The sequence below is a fragment of the Leptomonas pyrrhocoris genome (assembly GCF_001293395.1).
Source record: "Leptomonas pyrrhocoris isolate H10 chromosome Unknown, whole genome shotgun sequence".
In the NCBI taxonomy this organism is placed as follows: domain Eukaryota; phylum Euglenozoa; class Kinetoplastea; order Trypanosomatida; family Trypanosomatidae; genus Leptomonas; species Leptomonas pyrrhocoris.
In genome coordinates this window covers 712,092-732,948 of record NW_015438361.1, presented here as the reverse complement: position 1 = coordinate 732,948, position 20,857 = coordinate 712,092, and the positions used below count along the sequence as shown (strand labels likewise).

The following is a 20,857-nucleotide window of genomic DNA, read 5'->3' as shown; positions in this document are numbered from 1 at the left end:
CTTCCGTTTTGTGCTGTCCACCGACGTTGTTGGAGTGTCGATGTCGTCTCTTCACATTCTTTCTTTTTTTTGTGATGTGAAGAAGACAAAGCTGTTGGCGGATGGCGCGTACACGATGTGAACTCACATGGGTCGATCTTCCGTGATTACGAAGTGCAACTGTGAAGTGGTCCTCTCCGGTGAGACAGAAGATTTGTATTGCAGGTAGCCGAATCGTCTCTTGTCGGGTATCGATGCACATAGACACCTCCACTGTCGCTTCAACACCAACAAGGAGACTTTTTCTTTCCAATGCATTGGCATATGTAGCGAAAGAAAGCTATTTCCCGCCCCCTCGACTGCATCTTCCCACTCTTGCCTTCCTTTTCATCGTTCTCTCTTTCTTTCATTATATATTATCCCACGTTGTGACCTCGTAGAAACGGGTGTGAACGGCTTGCTTTTCTTTTCTTTTCCGCAGTGCTTTGTAAATACATATATATTTGTAATTGAACCGCTTCCTTTTCTCACTTTGAGTTCTGTGTGTGGAATCATGTACACCAACGACCCCCATCAAAAGAAACGGTGGTTCAAGAACAGCAGTGGCGCAGACGCAGCCGCCTCCTCGGGCTATCTCACCCCGCTCCATAAGTCGACGCGGACGGCCGCCGCGGCGAACACGTCGCCAGCCCGACTGACCGCCTCAACGGCACGCTCGCCCCTCCCTCCGATGTGGAGCCCCATGCGGAACTCGGAGTTTGTCGAGGATAGAGGCTTGAAAGACCGCCCCACCACCGTCATGGACCCGCTCGCCGCGTTACGACAGTGCCTCCAGTACGTGTGCAGCCACCCCGAGATCTACGGCGACGACGTACGCGGGCTTCTGGACCGGGAGGTAATGCACGTGGTGCGCCTAAAGGCGTCGGAGGTGGCGCTGATTCGGGGACAGCGGCCACTGCTAGTGGACCCGCTCGACAGCACCTCGATTCTGCAGTCACCGCGCTCCTTTGCGAGTCCCAAAGCCTTACCGTCCATCTCCACTACGAGCAACCCCGCCGCGGCATCTTTTCCACCTACCTCTTCCCTTTCATCTCCTGCTGCTGCGGCGGTGGGCGCCTGCAATGGCTGCGTGCCAGCTGGGGACCTTTTCGGCTACGGAAGTGTATCGTTCCTGCCGCCTAGCTCTGCCGGCTTTAGCGCACTGTTACGAGACACACGAGCCCACGCGACGAGCGGGCGAATGAAGATGGTGTCCGCGAAGGATGAATCCAACAGCCCCGTCCATCTTCCGCTGTTGACCGGCACCCTACCGCTAGACGAACCAATCCAATGGAATGGCACGCTACCGCCTTCCTCCTCTGCGAGACCCGCCACCGCTGAGGCCAATGCTGCAGACGCTGAGACCACCATTGATGATGGTCCCGCACCGACTGCAGCGGGACAAACACTCACGGACGACACGGATGAAGTCGTGTTGCACGAAACGAACAGAGCACTCACCAACATGGTCCCGTCATCTCGAGACTTCTCACTTGAGTACCCGTACACGGACATGCAGCACCCCGACGATGCGCGTTTGTTTCGCCAGGTGGATGAGCCGAGTCACAATGTCACACTGCCGCCGTCGCGTCGCGACATGCTGTGGGCGGCGGACGGCAGCGCCGTCGTGCTGGACCAGCATGGGTACGAGGTGACCTATCTCCGCACGCAGTTGCAGCAGCTGGAGGCGGCCTTCAACGCCAAGTGTGTGCGGCTGCACGAGTTGGAGAGCGAGAACAAACTGTTTGCGGAGCAGATGAAGACGTCGGAGGAGGCCGCCGCCCGCTGGTCCGCGGAGCATCACGCCATGGAAGGCAAAGTGGAATCGCTGCGAAGGGAGCTGGACGGGTGGAAGGATCGCGCGACCGACGCCCTTTCAGCGGCGACACAGCAAAGTAAACAGCGGACGCAACACGCAAAGCAGCTAGCGAGTAATCAGATCAACGACGCCAAGCAGGAGGCGGCACGTTTAAGTCAGCTATGGCGTGAGACGGAACGGGCGTTGCAGGAGTCGCGACGCGCTTTTGAGAACACGGAGAAGGAGGCCAACGCGGCGCACAATCACTTGGCAGACGCCTTTCATTATCTGGAGCGACTTGAGCGACGGGTGGCACGGCGAGACGCGTACGTGCAGTTGTGTGAGCGGCGTCACCGGTCACTGGAAGAGAAGTATGAGAAGCTCATGTGGGGCTACGAGGAGCTGAGCGCGGTCGAGGGGCGCTACTCCTACGTGGACTACCTGTTGACGACGCGTCCGTTGTGGTCGGTGTATCAGTTTCTGTGCCTCGTTGAACACCGCGGCGATTATATGATGACGGAGGACCAAGGTGAGTGGAAGCGCAGCATGGCGATCATGGCCGCGCCGCTTTCCGAGATCAACGAGGCTTCCGGCAAGAGAGGCAGCGCGGTGGCCGAGGCTGCGGATCAGCAGTCGTGGCTGCTGTTCGCTCGCACACCACACGGCGGCTGCTACCCCGGCGCGTACTTCGACCCCACACTGGTCCTGCGTTTGATAGTGAGCGAGGTGACGGCGGAGGCCACGCGTCGTGGGCGTGCGAAGCAGCTGCGCACCAATCTGCACGGCTCCGTTGCCTGCCGCGTCCTTCGCTGGGGTGAACGCTTTGCCATCGACTACCTCGGCGGTCAGGACAGCTTCCCCGATAGCGGCGAATTGAATCGCAAGTTTGTGCCGGTGCTCACGTTAGCGTCGGTGCTGCTGCCTCTGCGCAACCAACTCGGTGCCCTTATTGAGAGTGAAAGGAAGATCTCTACTGCTGCTGCTGCACCGACTGCGAATAGCAGCGAGCCACCACCGAAAGAGACGGCAGCGTCTGCGGCGACAGCGAATGCGACTATCCCGAACGTGCACCGGTACGACGAGGCCACTGTTCGCTTTGTGCTGCGATGCTTCTGGAAGGAGCGGCTGAACGCCTTTGCGCGACAGATGAGAACCCGCCTGAGAGCGATCCAAGAGAGGCGGCAACGACTGGCGCAGCGCAACACACGACGGCATCGCAACCCGAACTTCTCCACCAGCGGCAATTCGGCGGGAGGCGACGCCCCTTTCACACGGCGCAAGGCAGACGAAGTACGACGCGGTGGTAAAGGTGATGGCAGAGGAGGAACAGCAGCTGTGCCGGAAGACGACGACGACGACGACGACGACGAGTTCACTGAAGCCGCGCCTGAAATTTCCACGTTTCTTACCGCGTTGGTGGACTTTTCGACCCGTTTTACGAAGCTGTCCGCCGCCGCCGGAGGCGTTCCCGGTGGCATCCCACCAGGAGTTGTGGACGAGGAGGCCACCGCCGCCGCATCCTCTGAATCGTCGCCGGTGCCCAACAAGTCCACTCTTCTGCGCGTTCGCGGCGTGCTCGCGCGTGGCGGCTCCGCCTGGGTCGGCAGCACCGCCAGCAAAATAGCGGGAGGTGCGGCATCAGCATCTTTCCCTTCCTCTTCGTCCGACACTGCGCCGTGGGACTGCGGCCGTGTCTTCTTTGCCACCGTCCTCCTTCACAACCCCGCCAGCGACGAGAACGCAGCGGCACCGGCCGCCAACACCATTGTCACCGGCACGGCGGACACACCGAAATTGAACCCGGTGGAGGACGGTTGCGATACGGAAGTTGCAGCGCTCGCTGAGGACGTGCGTGAGCTGCTGGCGGCGCTGTACTACTACACGATGGAGTACAAGTCACAGGACCCTGACTTCCGACTGTTCTATTTGGTGTCCCACCAACTCATTCCCGAGATGGTGGCCGTTAACTTCTTTGCGAGTCTCGAAGCGTTTCAGGCCGACTGCGTTGCGCTGCTGGAGAAGCGAATCCAATACCTCGTCGGCGAGACGGAGAACCCCACCAAGACGGTGTTCGACTCCGAGGCGACGGAGACGTCATATCTGGTGGACGACCCCCTCACCTCCCTGTCGCGGGTCGTGCAGCTTATTGACGACGCGCCACTCGACGGGCAGGACGAGGAAATTGAACCGGACAGCGACGGCGAGGGGTACGGGAGCATTCTACCGTATCGCCCGAAGGCGCACGTACACAGCATGAGCAACACTGCCCAGGCGGGGATGCTGTCCGCACCGGTGTCGCTCACCGCCGACGACGACCGCAGCGACGCCGGGAGGAGAGACTCGGACTCGTCTTCACGAACGACGCAGCGGCGGTCTAGAGAGCTACAACTGCTGCACAACATTCGTGCCTACTTAAAGGAGCGACGGCCCTCGATGCAGCAGGATGGAGACAACGCGGATGACATCAACAAGACTGCTGTGTTCGAGGGTGAGGGTCCGCTGGGCGTTTCCCTGGAATTGGACAGAGGGGATTTGGCACGTAGCGGCGGCGGCGTCGCACCGACGACGGACAACTTATCCGCCTTCGCCTTTGGCGACGCACCGCCGGAGTGGATGACGCTGGAGGACGCAGTGATGCGGACCCTTGCCCCGCACACGGCTCTTCTTGATGCCTACCGCGACCGCGTCGGCGCCAAGACGACGGACGCGGCTGCGATCGCCTCTTGCACCTCCATGGCCTCACGTGGCAGCGCCACCTCGGCCGTGCCGACAAGTGGGAGAGAAGAACGCAGCTACCTACGCCGCAAGCGCAACGACCGCAAAACGCGCCACGAGGTCGCCAAGTGTCTCAGCGCCACTCGGGGCCTGCTCACGTTGAACGACATCCTCGCCCTGCTGCAGGGACACTGCTTCTCCACCTACGCGCTATCGTGTTGCGGTACGCCGCGCTTCTCGCTGACAGATGCGCTGATGAAGGGAAATCCCATGGGCAGCGGCCGCTTCGGCGGGTCCGCGACAGGCGAGACGGCGACCGCGACGACGCTCCTGCAGCCCCTCTCCGTCGTTGGGTACATGCCACCGACCGGTTTGCATCTGCAACGCCTGCGGTTTGCTTTGTCGCTGGACCAGCCGAGTCACGTGGTGAATGCTGCCACGCTCTTCACTGTGGACCCGGTCACCAAGGCGAACACGCACCTTTACAACACCTACCTCACGCTGACACTCGACCTCTTTCAGCAGCAGCAGTCCTTCTTGATGCAATGCGTCCTGTCGAGTTGTGCCGAGCGGCACGAAAGATATGCCGCGGAAGGCGCGGAAGACTGCGATGGGCAGATACCGATTGCCTTTCTCCGGAAAGGCGTCACAAAGGCCATGGCCGCCGTGCAGGGCAGCACGCAGCATGCAGCGGCGCTTGTCAACCACTTTGTGGAGTACGACGAGCTGCTGCGACTGGAAGATGAAGTGAAACTGGAGCAGTTCGCGGATGCGCCGCTGCTGTTGAACGTTCCCGCAGAACCGACGGGGGTGCTGAGTATGTCGGGGGCGACGAGCTTCTACCGTCACGACACCAACGCGAACCGTAACCGCAGCTCTTGCCACTCCGATGACGCGGTGCCTCCCACCGGCCCTCGACGGGGTTCGGTGGTGGAGGAGATCGAATTTGCGGAGTTCAACCTGCGCGAGGAAGCGGAAAGCTGCTCGCTGTTGCACATTGCGTTCGCGGTGCGGATGACGTACATTGTGTGGGGCCGCATGTGCGCCGACACCGCCGCGGCGATGGTGCAACGTGTGGTGCAGCGTGCCGTCCCGACGTCTCGCTCGCAAGTCGATCCCACGCAGGCGAGCAGCACTGCGCTGAGCGTGGTGGAACTCCCGGAGTGGGACATCTTTGAACGACAGGTGCATCAACGGTACCGTCGAACACTCGCGCGGCTGCGCGATGGCCACAACGGGGATGACAATCCACTGCGTCGCACACTGCGAGGTGAATACATGCAGGCGCTGGGCATCACTTCCATGCTCCCCAGCGGTGGGGGCGGGGGGGATACGGCAGGAAAGGTGTCGCGGGGAGCTGCTGGTGCCGCTGGTGCTTCGGTTGCCGGAGGCGACGGCACGACAACTGACAAAGCTCAGTCGCTCTATCCGGACATGGCGCGCGCGTTTAACTCTGCGGAGGCGACTCTTCCGTCGGCGTCCAGGGTGGAGGGTGAGAGAGGGACAGCGGCGACAAACAGCGAAAGGAGCAAAAGAAAGGACGGGGCCAGAGCGTCTATCTCGCACACCTCGCCCACCTTGTCAAAACACTCCTCCTCGATCTCTGCTCTATCCGAGGAAAGAGGGAAGAGTGTGCTGCTGCCGCCAGACTTCGGGTTGCTTAGTCTCACTCGCGCTCTCGGCTTCGCCTCTCCGGTGGCGGTGCCCACCGCTGGCCCTGCCGGCAGCCACACGGGCGGCACAGCGGCTTCGTCAAAGAAAGCTGCGGCCAAAAAGGCCGCTAAGAAGTCTGCCGGCAAGAAGGTCGTGGGTGTTGAGTCTGGCAGACTGTCTACCGAGGTGCAAGAGGAGTACACACGTGCGTTGTCGACTCAACTGCAGACCTTCGCGATGCGCATTGCCCGTCTTATCAAGCTGAATCCACAGGAAGTCCATGGAATTGCAGCGCAAGGCGAAGCGCTGCATGAGACGCCTTCGCAGACGCAGACAAGGGAAGAAGGGGGGACAACGACGGTTGAGCTGCTTCGCACCAGTGCGCTGCCCAGCGTGGATCCGGAAGGCTCACTCGGGCCGCTGGTCACCACGCCTGTCAGGACGCGTATGCGATCCGTTGCGTTCGTGAAAGACGCTTACGGAAGTCAGGGGCTGGACGATGATCGTCGGTCCATGGCTAGCAACGGCCGCGACGGGCCGGCCAGACGTGGCTCTCAGGGAGCTTATGCGCTGATGTGGCGTCCCGTTTTTGCAGAGGAGACGCGAGAGTCCGAGGCGACTGCCGCACACACCGGCTCTGCGAGTGCGGTGTTGGACGTTTCGAAGCTCTACGCTGCCTGTGCGGCTCTGAGCATTGTATGAATTGTCTCGGTCTTATTTACGTTTTTTTTTTTTAGGATTACACACCTCCATGGTTAAACCTCGTGCATGTAAATTACTCTACGACCAGTGTGTATATATTTTTCTTTCCCTCTCTTTCCCTCTCTTTCGTTGTTTCTTGGTTTTTAGTCTCGCGGCGATGCGTGACGGGGTGGCTGTTTCCACTTCGACGGTATTTCCACCGGCTTACTGGTCCTGTTTTTTGCTCGGTTTGTGTTCACCTCAGAACTGTGATGACTCTGTGATGTTTATTGATTATTGATTGTTTTCATTCCTTTGTCTGTAAATAGCTAGTCTTCGCTGGGCTTCACGTAGCAATGTGACAACAAAGTTCTTCATTTATATATTTTGGCAACGAGACCGTATTTCTCCTACTGCTCAATGAAAACGTGGATGACTGCTCCTCGCTCATTTTCCTTTTTCTGGTTTTGGTCAATGGAGCACCCACCGTTTTTTTTTTGCTTTCAGGATCTCCATTCGTGTCCGTTGATGCAGGCGATCGCATGAGATGAGCTTGTCACGTGGGGGTCGAGCACATGGTCCTCTCCGTTGCATTGAGAGATGGATGACAGCAAGGTAGATGGTTTTTTTCCCTCCTTTCACCTCCACTCTTCATCTTATCAACGGTTCCTCTGAACGTCCAAAAAAACACAGACACACACACACAGACACCTTTTCAAGTGCCTCTCGTTTGCCGTTGGCGTGCCCGCCGTGTGGTAACTGAGAACCGTACGTATCCCCCCCCCCCTCACCCCGAAGACAAATTGCCTACTCATGATGATGATTCATGTTAAACGAGACATGTGGGACGCGTGGAAGGCACAGCTGGGGATGCTGGCGGACGCCGACTCCGTTTCATCAGACGACATTCGCCGCTGCTTGCAGTCACTCAACGAGATAGCACACGAGACTTGTGAGACGCCGGCGTCACCAGGCGTGGCGGAATGGACGAACTCGCCTTCTCCGTCGGAAAGGAAGGACGTGGCGACGCAGCTGTGCACCGTGCACCCCATCAACTACACCCACCACATCCTCAACAAAGTGAAAAGAGAACGGCAAGTGCGGGTACTATCTACTCGCCTTGGGCAACTAGGTGCGACACTCTACGGGGTAGCGGACACCTTATGGCGTGTCTTGTTGTGCGTACATGATGTCGAGAAACGCGGCGGCCGTGCACCCGACACTCTCCATGAAGCGGGTCAGCCACCGTCGTCCTCTGCGCGCGTCGACCCATCTCCACTGTCTCTGGATGCAAACGCCGCGCCGTTCATTCCACCTCAAACGTCGCGTTCCCTCCAGTCGCTCTTGGCGAAGAGTCCTTCCTTTGATGCAGCGCTGCTAACGAGCTTCTCTAGTCGAACTGCTGAAAATGTTCGAAGTGAGGTGGAGGCGGCGACACAGGCATCGGATGGTCTCTCCTTGCTGGGCGACTCCGCGGAGCTGCGCAAACAGCTCCCTTTCCTCTGCCGCCGATGCCGGCAAGATGGCCGAGCCATGTACGTATACGACAAGGAAAAGCAACAACTCGCGCACACGCATGTTTCCGCTGCTCAGCCGGCGTTGGCGCAGTCCTCCTCGGCTTCTCGAAATCCGCCGCGTCAGCCTCCCGCTGGGACCAGACTTGGTGTCCCTCCTCAGCGGCAACGAAAAGTCGTGATGCCACAGAAGCAAAGGGGCGCGCTTCCTCACCTATGACGCGAAGACGGAAATGAACTGCGGGATGCAGGGTGCATGAACACCTGTGCGTTGCGTCAATGCAACTTGCTCCGGTAGAGATGTCTTTCCTTTTCTGCTTTTCCCTTGGGAAAGGCTAGTAGACCGATCTTGTTATCTGTTTCGCTTCTTAGACACATATACATGCTTTCAACGTCTGTATCAAAGCGCTCCGCGGCACCGTGGAACATGATTGTTTTTTCATCGACATCGTATAACGCAACTCAATTTTTTTTTCCCGTTTGATGCCTCAGTCGAGAAGCGGTGTACTGCTCTGAGGTCTCGAGTTGACTGCGTAGCAAGCAGCAATGGAAAAAGTGCGGTACTCCGACGGCGTTTCCCGTGGGGTGTCCTCTATCTTTGTTATTGTTATGTGTGTCGTAGCGTGGCGCGTGCTCATCCACAGCGGTTGCGTTTGAAGTCCAGACCTTTGGCTCTTTCTCCATCTCTCTGTCTCAGGAAAAGCTGGTGTTCTCTGCTTCACTTTCTTTTTTTCTTCCTTCGCACTGTTGCCGTGTAGCAGCACGTAGAGCACAGACGAAGCGGATTGCGCAAACGCAGACGAAAGCCGTATATAAGGCTCTTGCCCAACGTAGCATTTTTCATTTCCTCATCTCTCTTTCCTCTCTCTCTTTTTTGTGTTTGTTTTGCTGTTCTCCTGCGAATGCGGATTTCCTTATCGTTATTCTTTCTTCAAGTCTTCTTCTTCGGTTTCACGCGCGTACACGTGCAGCATACCTGTTCTGCACCTACAGCAACGACAATTCTGTTAATCAACGGCCACCTGCTATCATTGGTGGCGCTCTGATACTTGAGTACTGGCGTGTGGGTGTGCCTCACAGCTTTTCTTATTATTATTATTGCTATTATTGTTATCATCGCAGTGTTACCTCCACTATTGGTCTTTCCTGCTGTCATTGTTTTCTCTCCCTCTCGCTGCTAAACTTCACAGTGGAAAGCGCTCTTCTTCTTTTTCTTTTGCGGTATAAATACGCAGGGGTGGCATGCTCATTTTCCTCCCTTTCAGGCCAAGCACGCAGCGTCCGGTGAATCCGTAGTTTGGTTGCTCCACGATTTCACACTCTTTCTTTTTTCATCTTCTGCTCTCTCACATCAACACACACGAAATACAAAGTTTCATTCACGGATCGCAACGGACACTGAAAGAGCCAAATCCATTTTACGGTTTCTGTTCTCCTCATGTTCGACGCAGAGTACGGCGATAAACGGTAAACGTTCGAGTCGGCTCGTTTATCGTTCTTTCAGTACGTTCTTTTTCTTTTCTTCCCCTGGCCGTTGCCTAACTCCCCTTCAACGAGTACAACGGTGACATCACGCTCCTCTCACTCTTGTGCAGCACAAAACATCATGCTTGTGTGTTAACGAACTGCTTTTTTTTTGCGTTTAAAGGGTGAGTTTAGCAGCTGTTACAACGCGATTATTACGATTGACTAGCTGCATTGACAGATAGTCTCGCGATGCGAGCAACAGCGGTGCTCTCCGAGGGATTTATGCTACGACCCAACAAGTACCCTAAGGGCACGCACCGGTTCTCCCAGTGGAATGATGTCGTCGAAGTAGCACCGACAAATGGCTTTGCCGCCGCGACAGAGGTGACGGTGTGCGACCGCGATACCGAGGCGGTTGAAGTTTCTGTGGTGCGCCGGACCCTCCCTGTTCATCGCCGCACGCAAATCGACTTCATCACAGACGAGGAAATCACATGGAAGACGTGGCTGCACGAGGTAAAGGAGAGCGTTACCGAAGGTTTCAGCTCTACCTCGCGGTTCCGGTTGATGCTGGACATGACCATGACGGACGCCGTGTCCCGCAAAGGATCCTACGCGTTGAGCTTCTGCTCTGTGTGTTGTGTGGTCTGTGTGTGTGTCATCATGCTCACCATCCTCTCTAGCTTCGCTGTTGTCGGGCTGCGCCTCGCCGAGGCCTCCTACGGTGCGGTGGATTTGGTTATGACAACAGGTGGCCTCGCTGCGTCGGCTTCTTCGCTCAACTACACACACGTGTCAGATCGTTTGCTGACGCTATCGTCGGCGCACCACGTACACTCCTACCGTGTCGACCTTACCGGCAAGGCAAGAAGGCAGTCGTCGTGCAGGCTGCAAGATGGCACGGTGCAGTCGCTCTGGTTTAAGCCGACGGAGGGAAGAGCGGCGACAGCGTCGAACACGACGCGCGTCTTGTGTCAAGAAACCTGCGTATCGGATTACTGCGAGGGCAACGTGGAGACGGTTGCCGTCGTCGTCGTGGACCCCTCCACCGACCCTGCCTTCACCGCAGACGCCGCAGCTCACGTTGGCAAAACCTTGGAACTCCTCCCATACAGCGGCGTGATGGTATCCGAGTCCTTAGCCGGCGCACTGAAGGTGACGACGGGGGACGAGGTGCTGGTCAACGCGGCCATGGACCCAGATCTGCGTCACGTTTTCAATCAGGTAACACGCTACGGGGAAGCCAATCCGCACATCTTACTCTCTGTGAAAGTCGGCGCTGTCATCGCGGACGCGTACTTCCCAGATGCCGCGGAGGACTTCTTTGTGTTGATGAATCCCGCGCATTTCACGGCTCTTGTGGTGGATGCGATGGCACCGACAGTATCAGCCGAGGCGCGTGCCGCTGCTCGGTTGGCGAAGCCCGCTGAGTACGCAACCCGCATCGTGTTTCAGATGCCCGCGAAGGAGCGCAAGGACGCGTACCTGCACTCCGATTTTGGCCAAATTCGCGCTCGCGTGCGCGACTGGGGTGCACTCTTCACGGAGAAAATCGGTGCGAATCAGATCACCATGGCCACGCCTCTCCTGTCCTTTCTCTACACCATGCAGTTCTTCAGCTCTTTTGTGGGGCTTATCATCTCCATCGTGGTCCTTGCCCTCAGCTTCATCAGTAGTGTTCTGATTTGCACGTTGCTCTCAATAGGGATTAAGACGAAGACGTACGAGTTGGGCATTCACCGCATGCTCGGGTTTTCTTGCTCTCACCTAGCCCTGTTAGTCTTCACCAACACGTACTTCTTCACCCTGCCCGCGTGGGTGCTGGGCCTCATCACAGGTCAAATAGGATACTGGATTGTGCGAGCCGTCATGCTGCATTACGCCGCTGTGCCGTTGGGGATTGCCGTGTCCGGCTCCGCAGTCGGCTGGGCCACGCTGGCGGGACTCGGTGTCCCGTTTGTCGCGGCCTTGCTACCAATTCGCTCGCTGATTTCGACGGCACTGCCTACCGCCCTCGACACATCGCGCGGGCGAGGTGTGGGTGTTGTCTACCGCATCCAACGGGGCCGGTCGCGCGAGACGGACGTGTTCATCTTCAGCCTCGGCTTCCTAGGTGCTGTGGGTGGGTTCGCCGCGTACGTCTTCTTCCCCACCAGCGTTATCACGCAGAACTTCTCTCTCATGTTCTACATCTTTTTTCTCGTGTTGCTGGGGATGCTGGGCGGGCTCGTGATGCTGGCGACCAACTTCGAGCGGGTGATGGAGACGATGGTGCGGCTTGTTTTCATGTCATGGGAGCACCGTGCTGTCCGGTCGATGGTGACGAAGAGCCTCTCCGCGCACGTGCTCCGCAATCGGCAGACCACCGTCATGTACGCGCTGTCCGTGGGCTTTCTCGTCTTCATCACCGTTGCCTTCGACATCGAGGTCACCTCGTTGAAGTACTCCACGGAGCGCAGCCACGGCTCAGACGTGACGCTGCACCTGCGCAGGGCGAGGCGTCCAAAGCTGGGCCGCACCCCGGCCTTCGTCGACGCTGTCACGCCGCTGCCCGATGGCACCACGTACGCGTACGAAGCGACGTCGCTGCATCCGGAGAATTTGCTTGGGATGGTGGGCGACGGCATAGGCTTGTCCTTCGCAGCGTACGCGCAGCTGGAGCGCGACGTCTATGAAGCACTGGGAAAAGAGGTGGTGCGCGCCATGACGTATCGCGTGGCTGCACCGACCGGCGGGAACCTGTATCCGGTGCAGCAAATACGCATGAAGACGTTGGGGCAAACGGAAAACCACGTTCTCAGTCTGTGCCCCGTTCCCCCCAACTTCTTCGACGTGATGAACCAGAACTACATCAAGGTGAACAAGTACGAGACGGAGGTGGGCCGCTATGGACTCACGGGCGGCCTGTACGCGGAGTCGGCCACTAACGCGGCGGTGATCGCCACCACCACCAATCGCGTTTTTGCACTGCGTAGCTTCAGCGATGCGTTTCTGTTCGAAACGCACGTTGCTGCGTTTTCTCGCGGCGTCAACAACTCCGATGCCGCGCTGAGGCCGCCGCAGTCTAAAGTGCAGCTTAGTGCAGGCCGGGCTCTAGCCGTGATGGACAGCTCCGCGGTATTCCTCATGACCAAGTACCCCAATAACATGGGCGAGGTGTTGCTGTCGCTGCCGTCGGCAGTGCGCCTCACCGGCACCCCATACTTAAGCTGCAACGTGCTGCCTCTGACCGCGGTCTTCCTGCGCGTTTCCTCACCGGCGCACTACGCAGAGGTGAAAGCTTTTCTGCGCTGCTGGCTCTCGAAAAGAGAGGTGAGCTACAGCATTGCCGACATGACGACCGCGTTGGAAGATGTCGAGACCATCGACACCATCTTCACGGTGTTCTTTGTTGTTATTCAGGTTGTTATAATGCTGATTTGCTTCTTCTCTCTAATGAGCAGCATGACGGCGAACGTGTTGGACTCGTCGAAGGAGATTGGCGTGCTCCTGTGCCTCGGCATGACGCGCCTGCAGGTGTACCGCGTGTACGTCTGGGAGGCTTTCACCCTGGTGGTGTCCTCTGGCTTTCTCGGCTTACTTGTCGGCGTGGCGTTGGCGGAGACCATGCTGCTGCAGAGCTCCCTCTTTACGCAGCTGTCCATCCCGTTCCCCTTCCCCTATATTCAGCTCTGTCTTATTTTCATCATTGGCTTCGGCTCGGCGCTCGCGGCAAGCGTCAGCCCCGTCACGTATCTGCTAAACCTGCCCTCCATCACACACATCTTGCGCAGGGTGATGTAGTTCGTCTGTGTGTGAGAGAGAGAGAGAGAGGGGAGGAGGAGAGGGGAGGTGGAGGCTGTTTTCCCCCTTAAAAAAAAATGGAATCGACGCCTTGATGGTGCAGAGGGAGAAGAGACGGTGGCTGACTTGTGATGGTGGATCCCTTGCGATGTTGCATGAAGGACGAAGAGGCTTAAGTACAGTACCGCTGTCGACGCGCAGGCACTTCTACGAATGCGCTCACATCTATTTGAAATTCTTTAAAAAGAAAATGGGCTATTATTCCTCTTACTCAACTCCGTGTTTAGCACTACAGACGCATGCAAGTGCTGCTGTCGGGTGTGAAGGTGAATGCGTACAGAATACTTCGAACGTGCAGTGAGGACGTCGGTAAACGGCGCACGTGATGTGTGGTGCGTCTCGCCGTCATACCTCAATTTGCTTTTTTTAATCACCTCTCCTCTTTTTTACTTCAACCCTTCTTTTTCCTCAGAACACCTAACTCTCTTGAGCACTATCTCGCAAGTGGGGTACAGTTGTAAGACATTTTATTAGCATCAATTATTGCCTTCTTTCTTCTGTGATTGTTCGTGTTATACCTCTCAGTGGAGGCTCAAGACAAATCGCAGTCGGTCTCCTTTTATTCTTCTTGCTCAATTGCACCAAAAACGGCCTCTCTTCAGAGTTTCGCTGTCTTGAATAATTTTTTTTTTCTGACTTTGGTAACTCTCGTGTCACGAATTTCTCTCTTGGGCTGTATGACTTAACAGTCGTTCTCGCTCCTTCGTGGAGGTTTTAAAACACCGTTGATATAGTTTTGGCTGTACTTGTGAGTTCTATTTCCCAAGAACCTTTTTTGTTGTCGTTTGCTCTTCTCTTCGTGAACACACATATATAATAGGCCCGCTGCTTCATCGTGTATCCTTTGTTCTTTTCTCTTCCTAACCCCTCTCCCCCTCCTCCCCCAGGACACACACACACACACACACACACACACCGACGCACGCGTGCTCTCCCTTAAAAAAAAAAAAGTATGCCGAAGAGAACCCCACGAGACGACTCTAGAGATGCTTGCTCTCCGTTTCTCTCCTCGGGTCATTCACCCGCTGCCGAACCTGTCATGATCAACGATCTGGTTGGCATCGTGGACGGCAGCTGCCCGTCCCATGATCCCTTGCGCAATGACTTCTTTGAGAGCACTCCGGACACCGAGTCCTCGGGCAAACGGCGCCAGACGATGATACGAGGCGGCAGGGTGCTCGAGGACGAGTTCTCGCGGCCGTCGGTCGGCAGCACCCCGGTAGGGATGCAAAAGGTGGGCGTGCAGCGCAACCGTCGCCTCGCCGTCGACCTCGTGTACGATGACAAGTCGTCGTCGATGTGGGCTCGCACGAAGCGAGTTCTGCGAAACATCTGGAACTCGTTCAAGATGGTGCGCCTCTTCCTCAGTCTCGCCTGGACGGACATCAAGTGCCGCACGTGCAGCTACTGCCTTGGCTTCTTCTCCGTTCTCGTCGTCGTGCTGCTTTGCGTGCTGATGATCTCCCTGCTGACGAACATGCCAATTCTCTTTCTGCGCTTGTCGGAGGCAGTGCGGGGTGAGTACGATCTGCGCATCCGTCCTGGCGGTGTGATGACTGCCGCCTCCTCGCTCAACTACACGATCATCAAGGAGCTTTTTCCCTACTCCGATAAGACATATGGCCTTCACGCCCCGCGCATCATCGCGCAGTTCAATGCACAGAACTTGCGCACCTGCCGTGGCAAGAACTCGTCCTCGCTGTGGTATAAGCTGGATGGCACACTTTGCGGCGACCCCTCGGTGTGCATGTCCGAGTGCTCCTCGGTGGATTCGGCAGCGGTGAGCGTGATCGCCATTGACGCGGCAGCGGAGAAGCGCATGGGCTTCGGCACGCAGTACTCCCAGCCCACTCCGCGTGAAGGGGAAGTGATCCTGTCGCACCACGTCGCCCTCTTGATGGGGGACGTCCAGAAGGGGGACCTTGTCGCCTTCTACGGGAATGCGGAGGGCAACTACCCCGAGGCGTTCCGCGACTTTCCTTCGCCGCTCTCCTCCGATGTGATTACGGTCTTGAAGGTCATCGCCGTCATGGAGGCCGACGATCACAAGTTTCCTTCGCTGCAGTCCTTCGCCGTTACTTCGTACAGCACGATTCTAAAAGACGTGGCGAAGGGCCTGCGACCCGACACGCCGAGCGACGTTGTGGCTACCATTGCTGGTGCCGATCCCAACAACTGCGCATCGTTTGTGTACTTCATCATGGAACCCTACACACGGTTGCGCGCGTACCGCTCCACCAGCTACAACACCATTCGCCGAAACGTTGTGGCCTGGGCCTCTGGCGTTCTCTCTCCGTTGGGCTTTATGCAGATTGGTCGGGTAACGCCGCAGCTTGGGGGCTTGTGGTCAACGCGTATGATGAGCGTCTTCCTCGGTCTCATCATCTCCGTCATTCTCTTAGCCCTCGCCTTCCTCAGCATCGTGCTCATCTACACGCTGCTGACTGTCGGGATAGAGACGAAGACGTACGAACTGGGCATCCAGCGCATGGTCGGCTTTACGAATGAAAACTTGGTCGTGCTGGTGCTGGTCAACGCGTACGCGTTCACGATCCCCGCGTGGATCATTGGGCTCGCGGCCGGGCAAGCGGTGTACATCGGTGTGCGGCAGATCTTCATCAACCTCATCGCGGTGACTCTCCCGCTCGGTGTGACGGGGGCGGCGATTGGCTGGGCCACGCTAGCTGGTCTCGGCATCCCGATTGTCGCGTCATTTTTCCCCATTCTAGCGCTCGTTACGCAGAAGCTGCCGGATGCGCTGAACACGTCACGCAGTCGCAGCGTCGGTGTCATATTCAAAATTCGCCGCAACGACTCTTCGGAGCTCAACGGCACCATGTTTGGCCTCGGTGTTCTTCTCTTTGTTTTCGGCTTCCTCGTTTATTTCCTGTTTCCCACTGGGTTGATTGTCATGAATCTGAGTCTCATCTTTTACATCTTCTTCGCCGTCCTTATTGGGCTGCTGGCGGGGTTCGTGTTGCTGGCGCTGAACTTTGAGCGGGTGTGTCAGGTTTGCATCTCCTACCTGCTGCTCTTTGCGGAAAGCAAGGCCGTCTTCTCTTTCATGCAAAAGAGCTTGAGCGCGCATCGCGTTCGTAACCGCAAGACGACGCTCATGTACTCCTTGTCCCTCGCCTTTGTGATTTTCATCACGGTAGCCGTCCAGATCGAGCTGAGCTCTTTCACGTACACGGCCCGGCAGGAATTGGGCTGTGAAGTGAGCGTTTTCACCGGCGGGATGACCATGCATGAGTACTGGATCGTGGAGGAGTACCTCCAAGACCTCATAGAGAGCGGCCAGGTGTCCAAGTACACCTACGAGTACACCGTAAACGCGCTCTCCTCTATCAGAGACCACCACCTCAACTCGCTTGGTCGCTACCGCAGCTCGACCGCCACCGTGGTCCAGCTGCCACCGAATTACTACGACGTCTTGGGCACATCGTTTTTGCTCGTGAGTGCGGTGGATAAGCTGGTGGGGCAGTACGGGTTAGTACAATCCCTCTATTCGGCAGAGGGAATGTACCGGGGTATCTTGTCCTCCGGCGCTGCGAAGTTCCTCGGTGTCGGCAACGCAAAGGGCGTGTTGCTCTACACCGCCTCACGGGCGGTCAACGAGACAGCGAAGAGTAAGGCTGACTTCATGGTCCCCGCCCGCCCAATGGCGACAATGGATCTGTCTCCCGTTAAAAGCATGTCGAAGTTCTCCTCCGATTCTACGCCGTTAATGGTGTCGATTCCGGGCGTGCTCCACCAAATCGACGTCCCGTACAACAGCGTGATGGATGGCAACGTCGTGTCCATCTGCCTGCGCGTGAAGGATGCGAGACGCTACCAGGCAGTTGGCGACACGATGATATCCATCCTGTCGTTCGTGGGCCGCACCCCCACGATTACCACCATCGAGGACAAGCTAAAGGACATGGAAACGGCAGACAAGATCTTGAGCATCTTCTTCATCATGGCGGAGTTGATGATCCTCCTCATTTGCTTCTTCTCCTTGATGAGCAGCATGACCACGAACGTGTTGAACTCGTCGAAGGAGATCGGCGTGCTGCTGTGCATGGGCATGACGCGGTTTCAGGTGTACCGGGTGTACGTCTGGGAGGCCTTCATTCTGGTGGTGTCCGCTGGCTCCGTGGGCCTCATCATCGGTGTCGTTGTCGCCTACACGATGCTGCTGCAACAAATCCTTTTTGCGCAAATATCTTTCCCCTTTCCTTTTCCATACATCCAGCTGTGCATTGTGGTCGCCGTTGGCTTCGTGTCAGCGCTGGCATCAAGCATTAGCCCTGTTGCCTACCTACTCGGGCTGCCATCAGTCACTCACATTCTGCGCCGCTCCATCGCGTAGATGAGGGGAAAAAGGAAAAGAGAACGTCCGGGTTTGTTCGTTTTTCCCCTGGCGAGTTTGTGCTCCGCTGTTACTGCTTTTTACCCTTTTCTGCTGCTCTTGTCTCATATTCCTCTGTTTCTTTTTTGTTGGTTGTTGTTGTTTGTGTGTGTTTGTTTCTACCTGAAGCGATACGTTTCTCTTTCTTCTTTGCTTCTCTTTCTCCTCTTTCCTTTGGTTTTGTTGTTTTGATTTCTTGACGTGAAAGTCCAGCGTGACAGCGTCTCTCTCTCTCTCTCTTCGCTTTTTTTTTTCAGTGTAAACAAACAGAATCCGTCTCCTGCACGGCTAAAAGGTTACCAGCACGACGACTAGCTGCAGATCGCCTCACTCTTCTTCTAGTCTTTTTTTTTGTTTCCTAATTGTTCTGTATTCTCGCTTTTCATGTGTTTCTTTTGGTTTTTGGGGGTTTCTCTCATATTCAGTTTGTGGCTTAGGGCCTTTTTTTTTTCCCTTTGTGTGTGTGTGAAGAAGATGTTTTAAGGTGATGGCGTACTGATTTTTTTTTCTGCAGAAAATCTCTCTCTCCACGGCCGTCGTGTTTAACTCGTGATGCTGCGACACTCAAGCTTCGCAGAACCATGTAATTCTTTACCTCAACGCTGTGCTCCGTAGTTGTACCTTCTTCATGTCAGCCCCTCCCTTCCCCCAACCCCATTCCCCAACGAGGAAAAGCAGCATACGATTTTAGAAGTCCGACTTCGCCGGTACACAGACGGACCTTTTTTTATATACATACACAGTCTTGTACGTTATACCGCGGCGGTGTTTTTGATTTCTCTCTTTTTCTCTCTTTTTCTTTCGTTCTTCTCTTCAGGTCATTTTGGCGGGTGACATGGATGCCAACGACTAGCAATGCTAGCCTGCGCTGTCGCATGAAAAGCTTTTTTTAGTGTTATGTTCATCATTTGGTGACCTCCGCGACAGCAGTTTTTTTTCCTTTGATACTCACGCTAGCTTTTTTTCTTGTCGGTATGTTTGCTTCCCTTTTGTAGTGGCTAACACTCTTTTTAAAAACCCTTCCTTTCTCTCTCTTTCTCTCTTAACTCCTTTTGCTTCACTGTCTGATGTCGCGAAGTGCTTAGACTACTTGCCTATTATGCGGACTGTCACAACGCCGGTCTTTTTTTTTTTTGTGTGTGTGTGTGGGGGGGGTATTGGCGGACCAGAATAACGCCGCGTTTCTGACGGGAGCGCTTTCACATCACTGTACCGCGGTTTTCAACGCAGGGTGGAACAGAGAAGAGAATCAAAAAGTTGCATGCCCTGAACGGCCCTTTTTTTTGATTCTTTTAAGCGCATCTCTCAACTTTTCTCGTTTTTCCAACGCCATCTGCTGCTGTTATCGCTGGTGGAGGTTGATTCCGGACGATTCGCGGATAGCGAACTCCTAAGCCTCGATGCGCTGAAAAGCCCAACTGATAGCAAACAACGAAGAAAAAAGATCTGTATGCGCTCGCCAAATAGCAACAAAAAGGATCCGTACGCTGAGTGTGTTGTTCGACACTTTACAACTGCGCGCACAAAGCAGTTGAAACGTCGCCGCGAACGGAAGTAGTTGCTTAAGGTATCGCGTAACACCTGCTTTTCCCAGCGAACACCCTGCTTTTGATTTCGTTTCCTCTCTTCCCCTCTCTTTTCGCATCGACCTTAAAGTACAACTGATGTTAGTGCTGTCGTTTTACTGCTGAACAAACAAGAGGAAGTGTGGACATCCACGTGTATTTGCTCCCGCTGCACAGGCCAAACGGTGAAAATCAAAGTTTGTGTTCTTCACCACAACTGGGCTTACCACTGCCTCGCAAAAGATTCCACGGGCAGTGTCGATCTTCCACAGCCTACTTTTACCAATCAGTGAATTCTGCGGCAATTCATGTCCGAGGCTCCGGTAGCGCCGAAGCCCCTTTCGGGAAGGAAAGGCGCCGTCTTCATGGGCGACAACTTCATCGAGTTAGAGGACCCCGCCGCCGTGACATTGGAGGACTTGTGCGAGTCGTTCGGCACGCCGTGGGAGAGCGGCATGCATGTGCGACAACGCACTACCGGTCGGATCGTGGCAACGCTGCCGTTTGAGCCTCTCCCGCCCCTTACGGAGGTGGCAGACGTGGTTATCAAGACCGAAGATGCCACCGCTGCGCTCGCTGCGTCGGCGGATGCGTCTGGCATGGGTGCGGGCACGAACAGCACTAACACCAACGAAGACAGCGAGTACGTGAGCGACGATGAGGAAGCGGAGAACTCGTACGCCGTTGTGTACGACCTGGTGAACGCAAATGCGCCGGAGATGGATGAGTCAACGGTACGCCTGGCGGGCCCGCTGGCAGCGAATATCCGCGGCATTCCCGGCATCGAGGAAACGATGCGTCAGTTGGTGGAGTTGGGTGCCGCGGAGCTCTTGACGGCTGAGCCGCCGTCTGTCGTGAACGGAAAGCGGGAGTACAACCCAGTGGAGGCCCCTGGCCTGCTGAGGCGCACGGTGTACCCCGCTTCGCAATACTCGCCGTATCGCGCAGCGCGTGACCCGGTGAGCGACGGCAAACACACGCTGTTTCGCAGCACGGCTGGATCGACATCCTCGCCGACGAGTGCCGCGGTGGCACCGTACAAGACGTTGGGCTTCGTCGGCGAAGGTGGCCCGTACACCAGCTACCTCGACAGCTACGCGTTTGGTGGGCGGGCAGAGATGCCGTACGTCTCGGTAGCAAACCCGAGAAACGCCTCCCTTGCTGTCCCTCTTACAAACGAGGAACATCTGAAGATATTTGGCGTGTGACG

The 20,857-nt window shown here is 56.3% G+C and overlaps 5 protein-coding genes across 6 annotated transcripts; all 5 read left to right on the top strand.

Moving 5' to 3' along the window:
* Positions 1-418: 418 nt before the first annotated feature.
* Positions 419-6,886, top strand: ABB37_03361 (hypothetical protein; the record flags this gene model as incomplete). The annotated part of the gene is made up of 1 exon (XM_015800681.1): positions 419-6,886. Exon 1 carries the CDS (start codon positions 533-535, stop codon positions 6,884-6,886), a length of 6,354 nt encoding a protein of 2,117 aa, XP_015660688.1. The 5' UTR covers positions 419-532.
* Positions 6,887-7,557: 671 nt separating this feature from the next.
* ABB37_03360 (hypothetical protein) lies at positions 7,558-8,599 on the top strand (the record flags this gene model as incomplete). The annotated part of the gene is made up of 1 exon (XM_015800680.1): positions 7,558-8,599. Exon 1 carries the CDS (start codon positions 7,679-7,681, stop codon positions 8,597-8,599), a length of 921 nt encoding a protein of 306 aa, XP_015660687.1. The 5' UTR covers positions 7,558-7,678.
* Positions 8,600-9,568: 969 nt separating this feature from the next.
* ABB37_03359 (hypothetical protein) lies at positions 9,569-13,629 on the top strand (the record flags this gene model as incomplete). The annotated part of the gene is made up of 1 exon (XM_015800679.1): positions 9,569-13,629. Exon 1 carries the CDS (start codon positions 10,096-10,098, stop codon positions 13,627-13,629), a length of 3,534 nt encoding a protein of 1,177 aa, XP_015660686.1. The 5' UTR covers positions 9,569-10,095.
* Positions 13,630-14,100: 471 nt separating this feature from the next.
* Positions 14,101-18,043, top strand: ABB37_03358 (hypothetical protein; the record flags this gene model as incomplete). The annotated part of the gene is made up of 1 exon (XM_015800678.1): positions 14,101-18,043. Exon 1 carries the CDS (start codon positions 14,729-14,731, stop codon positions 18,041-18,043), a length of 3,315 nt encoding a protein of 1,104 aa, XP_015660685.1. The 5' UTR covers positions 14,101-14,728.
* Positions 18,044-19,737: 1,694 nt separating this feature from the next.
* ABB37_03357 (hypothetical protein) lies at positions 19,738-20,855 on the top strand (the record flags this gene model as incomplete). Of its 2 annotated transcripts, none has more annotated exons than XM_015800677.1 (1): positions 19,738-20,855. In XM_015800677.1, exon 1 carries the CDS (start codon positions 19,956-19,958, stop codon positions 20,853-20,855), a length of 900 nt encoding a protein of 299 aa, XP_015660684.1. In that variant the 5' UTR covers positions 19,738-19,955. The 2 variants fall into 2 exon arrangements, with proteins under 2 accessions (XP_015660684.1, XP_015660683.1); XM_015800676.1 differs by having other exon boundaries at positions 19,753-20,855.
* Between the last annotated feature and the right edge of the window lie 2 nt (positions 20,856-20,857).